This window comes from Antechinus flavipes, chromosome 3, assembly GCF_016432865.1.
Source record: "Antechinus flavipes isolate AdamAnt ecotype Samford, QLD, Australia chromosome 3, AdamAnt_v2, whole genome shotgun sequence".
Classification (NCBI taxonomy): Eukaryota; Metazoa; Chordata; class Mammalia; order Dasyuromorphia; family Dasyuridae; genus Antechinus; species Antechinus flavipes.
This window is the reverse complement of record NC_067400.1, coordinates 555,377,099-555,386,566: the sequence shown is the minus strand read 5'-3', so window position 1 is coordinate 555,386,566 and position 9,468 is coordinate 555,377,099. Positions and strand designations below refer to the sequence as shown.

At 34.3% G+C, this 9,468-nt stretch overlaps 1 protein-coding gene across 1 annotated transcript; it reads left to right on the top strand.

Moving 5' to 3' along the window:
* Nucleotides 1–1,505: 1,505 nt before the first annotated feature.
* LOC127555308 (olfactory receptor 52E2-like) lies at nucleotides 1,506–2,441 on the top strand. Its single transcript, XM_051987535.1, has one exon. It carries the CDS (start codon nucleotides 1,506–1,508, stop codon nucleotides 2,439–2,441), a length of 936 nt encoding a protein of 311 aa, XP_051843495.1.
* Nucleotides 2,442–9,468: the final 7,027 nt, after the last annotated feature.

Below are 9,468 nucleotides of genomic sequence, written 5' to 3'. Positions count from 1 at the left end.
CTTTCTGACTTTTGATTTTTGAAGGGACTTACTAGGGGGAAAAAAAGAGGATTAAGCATTAGAGGTTGTCATTGGATTTTTTATCTTGTTTTGCCTTGTGTATAAATATATGTTGTGTTTGAGATGTTATGGTGGTATGACCTCATATGAAATATTCTTTCCCCACTCATCTGTGTACACTGTCTCTGATACATTTGTGGTTTATGTTTCAGATTGTTGATGGTAATAGAAAACTATGGAGGCATTCCCATCTCGATTAAAACTGCTATCCCTTCCATGTAATATTGTAGCAGAACAGATTTTACTGTTGTTGTCAGGCTAATATAGACTACAGAACCTGATCATTACTTAATAATATTTGTTGACTGTTAAATTAAATGGAATGTTTAATGTTCCTGGAAAATTCTTTGGATCATATACTAATCAATATGTTTTATCAGTGAAAAAAGATGAAGTCATGGTATTCAGTTTTGCATAATTAAAAATGATTCAGAATTGAGAGAACAGTATGCCACTACTGGCACACTAAATGACAACCATATTCCTAAAAGAATTTAAGATGAAATAATAAGGAGTCAAATCTAGTATAATAATAATAATATTTATAAATGTGAAGTTTCATGGTAGTACTAAAAAGAGTCATAACATTTCTAACCCTACAGTTAATGTGGGATGTGAATAAATTATAAAACTCACTTTTTTTTTTTAAAAAAAGCTTATTTTTACTAGTAGACCACAAATTTTACGTCAAATGACACCACTGACACCACAATGACACTTAAGTAATGACATAAGACACCAAAGTTAGTATTCAAACTTAAACTTATTTAATAAAAATATGAAGGAAATGATTGTTAAACATAATTTGTAATACTCTGTTCAATTTTAGGTATCACATGTAAGAATGGACATTGACATTGTGTTGACATTAACACATTGGAACACTTTCAGGAAATGTTGACAAGACTTGAAGCCTTTCCAAACTACATTGAAGAAAGAGGCTACTTAGATTCTATTTAGGAGGGGGGAAGACTTGGAGACAACATAATTGTCTTCTAGTATTGGAGAACTGTCTTTCATAAAGGGAATTTCTAAGTAGGCCTAACTAATAAGAATTGGTAGAGGTTCAACATTTTAATAATTTGAATTAATTTAAGTATCATCTTTCTAAGAATTAGCCTAACTGAAGGAGGAATGGCCTCATTTGGGAGGCAGTGAATTCCAGATCACTTGATGCCTATACTTGTATGCTATATGACTATTTGTTAAATAAGTCACAGAACAGATTTCGGTTCGGGTAAGTGTTTCATGAGATACTGACCTCTGAAGTTCTACCATGTTATGAGATTGTTTTGTTTAAAGATACTTCTTTCTTGAAAAGAGAAAAAAATGTATTTTCTATATGTCTTTAGGAATGTAGAAGCATGAAGTGATAACATCTAAATCCCTTCCAGATTTGAAAGTCCATCTGCAATGACTAAAGCTTTCAACAGTTATAAAAAAGGATGCTCCCTTCCAATAATACTCAATTCCATCCCCCTTTTTTCATCTTACTGGGAATTCCAGGTCTGGAAAATTTCCACATCCTCATTGGTTTTCCTTTTTGCGTTGTGTATCTCATTGCCCTCTTGGGAAATATCACCATATTGTTTATGATTCAGACTGAGAAAACACTTCACCAGCCAATGTTCTACTTTTTGGCAATGTTGGCCACTATTGATCAAGGCCTATCTACAGCCACCATTCCCAAAATGCTGGGCATCTTTTGGTTCAGATTGAAGGAAATCAGCTTTGGTGCATGTCTCATTCAGATGTTTTTTATACATATCTTCACTGTGATGGAATCAGCTGTACTATCATCTATGGCCTATGATCGCTATGTGGCAATCTGTAATCCCTTGCATTATAGCACGGTCCTCACTAACAGAGTGGTGACAATGATGGGCATTGGAGTGCTGGTGAGGTCTTTCTTCACAGTGCTTCCCTTTGTGTTCCTTATTCTTCGACTTCCTTTCTGTGGTAACCATGTCATTCCTCATACCTATTGTGAACACATGGGCATTGCTCGATTGGCCTGTGCTAGCATCAGAGTCAATATGGTCTATGGTCTATGTGCTATTGGAACTCTAATGTTAGACATTGTAGCTATTGCTGTGTCTTATATTCTGATTCTCCAAGCTGTCTTTAACCTCCCCTCTCAGGATGCTCGACTAAAAGCCCTGAGTACCTGTGGTTCCCATGTGTGTGTTATCTTAGCCTTTTATACTCCAGCTTTATTCTCTTTCATGACCCACCGCTTTGGTAGGAATGTCCCTCGTTATATCCATATCCTCTTGGCCAATTTGTATGTTGTTGTCCCACCCATGCTTAATCCTGTCATTTATGGAGTAAGGACAAAGCAGATCAGGGAAAAGGTATTAAAAATGTTACTGAAGACATAAATCAGAAGTGAAGCTCCCACATTTTAATTTGCACTTTCCAGAAATCCTTAGGGAATATTCAAACGTCAAACATAGAAATCATATCAGGAGATACCTCTACCTAAGAATAATAACCCCTTTCATCTCCTTTTATCTTTTTTAAAAACCTCTGGTAATAAAATTCTATAAAGGGCTAATTTTCACATTACTGGTGATGAGTACCTCAAATGTTGAGTTTTGATGCATGATCCTTTACTCTAATTTCTAAATCCTTTTGTGCCTTTTATGCCATCATAATCTTTCACATGTTACCCTTTAGCTTCACTAAACAAAAATAAATAATTTCCCTAATATGATCAATTTTGATTTTGGTTTTTTTTTTAATCTTTTGTTAGGCAATTGGGGCTAAATGACTTTCCCAGGATCCTAGAAAGTGTTAAGTGTCTGGATTTAAGTGTGAAGAGGTTCTATTTAAACTCAGGTCTTCCTGACTCCAAGGCCAAGGCTTTATCCACTGAGCCATCTAGCTGCCCCCTATATGATTAATTTTGTAGACCCTTCTCTGATTCCTATTTATATACAACCTTTTAGATCCTATTAGCACTTAGTTTTTTTTTTTTTCCTTTCTCCACCATGAAAAATTTTCATGTGGATGAGTAATTTGCAGTCCTTGACATCCTTTACATTTGTTCTTTACTTCTAATTAATAAGGTAAATTTAGAAGTCTTAGTCAGCTTCTGGGATATTCTCCAGGTAAACATATGTGGAGTACATTACTAAAGAATAAATTGAGGAGAGAAGATAAGTGTTTCTAAAATGCCTATTTTGCTCCAAGTCCTTTATTAAATGCTCAATTAATAAAGTCTTTTTTGGTCTTAACAATAACCTTGTGAGACAAGTGCTATTCGCACAATTTTAAAGTTGAAAAATTTCAGACAAAAAGAGTTTAAGTTACTTGTCCAGGGTCACGCAGCTAAGTCTGTGATTAGATTTGGATTCATATGTCCCTGACTCTGAACCTAGAATACCATTCTCACTGCCACCTGGCTCCCCATATGAGAAGAAACAATATAGACTGTCATGTAATTTAAAGCAATCAGGAACAAATCAAGAATTTAAAATTAGGATACTTTAAATATTGTAATTTAAATATCCTAAAAATGATATTAAATACTGTATTAGACTATGAAGCTATGGACACCAATCAAAGAGAAGTTGAAACTGACACAGACTTACTAAAAAGCTCAGAATGTTTTAATAGATAGGAAACCCAAGTTGAAAAGTGTGGAAGAGGAAGAAGGTGATAAAAAAAAAAGAAAGTTATGGATGATTAGGAAGGGCTCTGTGAAGAGTGAAGATAAGATAAGGAGATATGGGGCAAAATTTAACAGTGTAGTTATTATTTACTACAGTATAGTCAAGCAGGATGTTTATATGTGGATAAGAAAGCTCTCTATGAAACTAAATAGAGATAAATCTTAGACTGTACTTCAACAAAATAAAAACCTTCTCTATTTGACAGTTCCATGAAGTCCAAATCACAGAATCAGAGAACCTCAGAGTTAAAAGCTATCTCTTTGGTCACCTAACCCAAATCACAACTAGAGAAGAGTCTTAGTCATTTAACCTCAACTTGAAGATCTACAGAGTGCAGGATTCTACTTCCTCCTTCACTATATCACATAGACAGTTATGCTTGTTGAGAGTTATAATTATTGGTTCTCACTCAGCTGAAGTATTATTTTCTGCAGCTTCTGTCTATAACTCCTATCTCTGCTCTTGGAATCATGGAATCATTGGATCCTAAAGTTGATTATATCAAGTTAAAAAGCTTTTGTACGAACAAAACTAATGCAGACAAGATTAGAAGGGAAGCAATAAACTAGGAAACCATTTTTACAGTTAAAGGTTTTGATAAAAGCCTCATTTCCAAAATATATAGAGAATTCACTCTAATTTATAAGAAATCGAGCCATTCTCCAATTGATAAATGGTCAAAGGATATAAAAAGACAATTTTCAGTTGATGAAATTGAAACTATTTCTACTCATATGAAAAGGTATCCCAAATCATTATTGATCAGAGAAATGCAAATTAAGACAACTCTGAGATACTATTACATACCTGTCAGATTGGCTAAGATGACAGTAAAAGAAAATGATGATTATTGAAGGGTATGTGGGAAAACTGTGACACTAATATATTGGTGGAATTGTGAACTGATCCAATCATTCTGTAGAGCAATTTGGAACTATACTCAGAAAGTTATCAAACTGTCCATACCCTTTGATCCAGCAGTGTTTCTATTGGGCTTATATCCCAAAGAGATCCTAAAGGAGGGAAAGGGACCCACATGTGCAAAAATGTTTGTGGCAGCCCTTTCTGTAGTGTCAAGAAACTGAAAACTGTGTGGATGCCCATCAGAATGGCTGAATAAGTCGTGGTATTTGAAAGTTATGGAATATCTTTGTTCCATAAGAAATGGTCAGCAGAATGATTTCATAGAAGCTTGGAGAGACATATAAATTGATGCTATGTGAAATGAGTTTTTGTTGTTGTTTGCTTGCATTTTGTTTTCTTTCTCATTTTTTCCCCTTTTTGATGTTATTTTTCTTGTGCAGCTTGATATGTGTGGAAATATGTATAGAAGAATTGCACATGTTTAACATATATTGAATCACTTGCTGTCTAGGGGAGGAGGTGGGGGAAAGGAAGGGGAAAAAATTAGAATACAAGGTTTTGTAAGAGTGAATGTTGAAAATTATCCATGTATAAATTTTGAAAATTAAAAACTTTAGTTTAAAAAAAAAACACCTTCCTCTTCGTACACACTCCCCATTGAGAAAACAAAAGAATATAAAACTACTTTTCAGTAATGTATCATAAAACAAAATAAATTTCCATATTGACAATCTATCTTTTTTCTCACTCATTCTGTGATGGACAAATTTGCCTGCTCTGTGTTTTTGCATAGATTATAAATGTTTTCCCTATTAATCATTTCTACCTCTTAAAACCTATAACCCTTTTCCAGGATCAACTCAAATATCACTCCAATGATGGCTTTCCTGATGATCTTAATTGATTGACTCACTTCTCATTATATATAAACAAATATTTTCTTATTCATACACATGCCATTTTCCCTCTAGTAGAAACAAAGCCCCTTAACAGGAAGGGCTATTTCATTTTTGCCTTTATATATCTAGCAACAAATAAAACACCTGGGTTTTAGTAGAAACACAGTAAATATTTCTTAACTTTAATTAAGATACATACACAGAAGCACACACCAACATATACTCAAACATACTCAGGGGAGATAACACCTACAAATGGGCATGTATAGCTGATGTCTTAAAGCATTCAGCATCAAATGTGAGGTTCCAATGAAATATTTATGGCTCTGAGCAATCAGGGTGGACAAAGGCAAGGAGGTGAAGTCCAAGCAATGGTAAATGGCAGGAATTTCCAAGAGACCACCTGTGCTGATCTTCTTTTTTTAAAATAAGTAGAATAGTTCTCTCTGGGGGAGAAGGTAGGTTTCTCAGAGAAGGTTTTTCTTGGAGGCAGTCTTAATAGCAGTTGAAAGTAATAATCAACCAAAACGCAGCCAGGTGATAAAAGTTCAGATCTTTTATTGTCTCTAATATAGCCCCGTTAGCTTAGAGCCCTCAGAATGTCTCCAGATCCAAAGGTTCTGTCCTTCAGCCTCTGCCTCTGCTTTCTTCAGCCTCCAGCCAGCTCCACTCGTCATGTAATTCTGGTGAAATCTCGACTCGTAGCTTCTTCCTCTAAAAACTCTTCTTCTGCCACCAGCCAGCCAAGTAGAAAAATATTCTAGTGAATCTCTCTTGCCTCGGAGAGAGGGCTTCTGGCGTAATTCAGCTGAAATCTGACCAAGAGCCTCTGTCTGTTTCTTTTATACAAGAGGGAGGAATTGTGGGATGTGAGAAAGGGATTATGGGTTTTCTCCCATAGTTCTCTCTGGCCCTAAGAGCTTCAAGGGAGGTGTGAATTCACAAAGTTACAAAGTTTACTTTATGAATCTGGCATACTTGTGAATTCCGATGAGTAAAGGTGTAAACACAAGCATTGTGCTAATCAGTTCTACTTAGTACTTTGTTTCAGGTTCTAGCCCAAAACATCTTGTAAGATCAGATCAATAATCTATCAACTCTAATGAGTTAGCAGTTTGTAAAGATTCCAACATCTCCTCCTTTCTTTTGTTTTAGAACATAGGATGGTCATGACCTCCCTGATTTCTCAAGGAGGTGAGAACCCCCCAAAAAGGTGATCACACCTTCCCTGACACCTCAGGAAGGGAGATGAAAACGCCAAAGGAAATAGGAAGTCAAATCAGATTAGTGGGTTTCTGAAGGGGCTCACTTGAAACAGGTACACATAAATCCATCAATATGGGCCAGAACTTTGAAACAGATATACATGGTATACATAAATCCATCAATATGGGAGGCATTATACATAAGCACATAGCAATATAACACAGGCTAGTAGTGATGTAACAAATAACATGAATCAACATAAAAATTTAAGTACTGCAATAGTCTCATCAACAATTTTTCATCTCAAGGATGAAAAACTCAGGATATTCAGTACTTTTCAAGGTCTGAAAAACAAGACATGTGACTTAGCTCTCAGTTTGATTATGTCATTTCATAATGTGGAGAGTCACTTAACTTGTCTATATTTAAGCTTCATAATTTGTAAAATGAGAAGGTTAGTCAAGATAAGGGATTGTTAATTGTTTTTAGTTGTTTTAAGATTTTTGTAGTTTAAATAATCCTTTGACAGTCTGAAGAAGTCCATGGACAGCTTCTCAGAATGATATCCTTAAATTCTTGATTGTTCTGAAATGTTCACTTAAATTTGGAGGATAGTGAAAATAAATGGTAAATTCCCTTCCCCCTCACTTTAGCTTCCCTGATACTTTCATTCTATTCATGTATACTCCAGGGATATCTAGAATTTATGTTAAGAATTCTCAGTCAATGTCTTCTTTAATATCCATTCCAGGTCTGATTCCCACGATTCAATGGTTTATATATGATGTGTGTGTGTGTATTTTTCTTTTTATTTATTTTAACAGTTTCTTTTTCTAAATACATGCAAAGATATTTTTGAACATTCACCTTTGAAAAAATTTTGTATTCCAAATTTTTCTCCCTCTCCTAATCTTTTCTCTAGATAGCAAGCAATCCAATATAGGCTAAACATGCATTTCTTAACATATTTCCATATTCATCATGCTGTGCAAGAGAGATAAGATCAAAAGGTGAAAGAAAATAAAAACATGAGAGAAAATATTATATTTTGATATACATTCAGTCTTCATAGTTCTCTCTCTAGATGCACATGACTCCATCACAAGTCTATTGGAATTGCTTTAAATTATCTTTCTGTTGAAGAGCCAAGTCCATCACAGTTGTTCATCCTATAATCTTGTTATTGCTATATACAGTGTTCTCTTGATTCTATTCACTTCACTTAGCATTTGTTCTTGTAAATCTTTTTAATCTTTTGAAATCAGTTTGCTCATCTTTTCTTATAGAACAATCATATTTCCTTACATTCTTATATCATTCCCAACTCAGTTTCCAGTTTTGTCACTACAAAAAGGGCTGCTATAAACATCTTTGAATATGTGGGTCCTTTCACTTTTTCAATGATCTCTTTGGGATGTAGATGTCATGGTCCTTTTCAAGAACAAAGGAGAAACAACACAAACAATGAACAGTGAGTCCACAAACAACATAAATGGTGAACAGTGAAAATTGAAGTATGAGGATGCCAATCATTCTTCTCAGGCCTCTCACTGGTCTGTTAGTCATCATCCTCCTGCCTTATTCTTATTGTTGTTCTGGATCTTCCACAGGAATGACTTCTCAGTTACAGGATTTCAATTTGAACCTATAATAAATCAAGTCATGTCTACATATTACAAAAGACAACTAGATAGATATATCTTCTTTCACATAAACACGTCCTCGCCTAAATGACCTGTATTTTCACAAAAGCCTTCTGAAGGACAACTTCCCTATTTTTTATAGTCAAAGTCAGAACAGAAACATTAATAAAAGGCCACAGAGAAGAAAAAGAGAACATTGTTATCATAGGTTCATAAATTCCTTACTTTAAAACTAAAAAAAGATGTTACAGGTGACCAAGTCCAACTGCTTCATTATATAAATGAAAAAAATGAGTCTCCCAGAGTTTAAGTGACTTTTCCAGGGTCACAAAGATATTGTATAACAGTAGAATGTTTCAAACTCAAGAATTCAAACTTTTGCCATTGAATTATTATTTCTATCCAATTTTGAGAGTTGGCTGGACTTCTTGTACAGACTTCACAGATGTACCCAAGAATGCTCCCCGCCTCCAACCTTGCCAACTGTGATACAGCCTTTTCTCTGTTTTATTATGGTTCATTATACTTCAGCTTCTTGGTAGTTTTGTCCAATAAATTTATGAAAAGGATCACATTATTAATATCCTAAAGTTATGATGTATCAATTAGAAAGTAAGATAAACTTGCATAAATTATCTTTATTCCCAAGGCTTCTGAACTGAAGTTATTCTACAAGAAATTATTTAACTGGAAATTAATTTTATTTCATTATTTAAAACTAAACTGGGCTTGATAAGGCTGGATTTCAAATCTGAGTATTTGGCCCGTTATTTCTTTTAGACAATTTTTTAATAATGTATTTCAATTTTCCTTTCTTTTAAAAGAGCCATTGGGCTAGATTGGATTCCAATTAAATTACCTTCCAATCTTAAACTTTTGTTCCTAAGATTTTTGTATTGTACAGAGATTTTAGATCCTTGAAAAAATCCAATAACCATTTACTTGGTCCTTTACTTAGTAGACAAGGCAAAAGTGATTGCCCATGTAACATAGAAATTTAATTTTTTTTAAGTCATTCAGTCAATCTGAGTTGAAATTTGAACCCAGAACTTCTTGACTCAAAATTCATATTCACTACCTCATGTTTTGTCTTGTTTTCAATATATCTATTTTAATAAA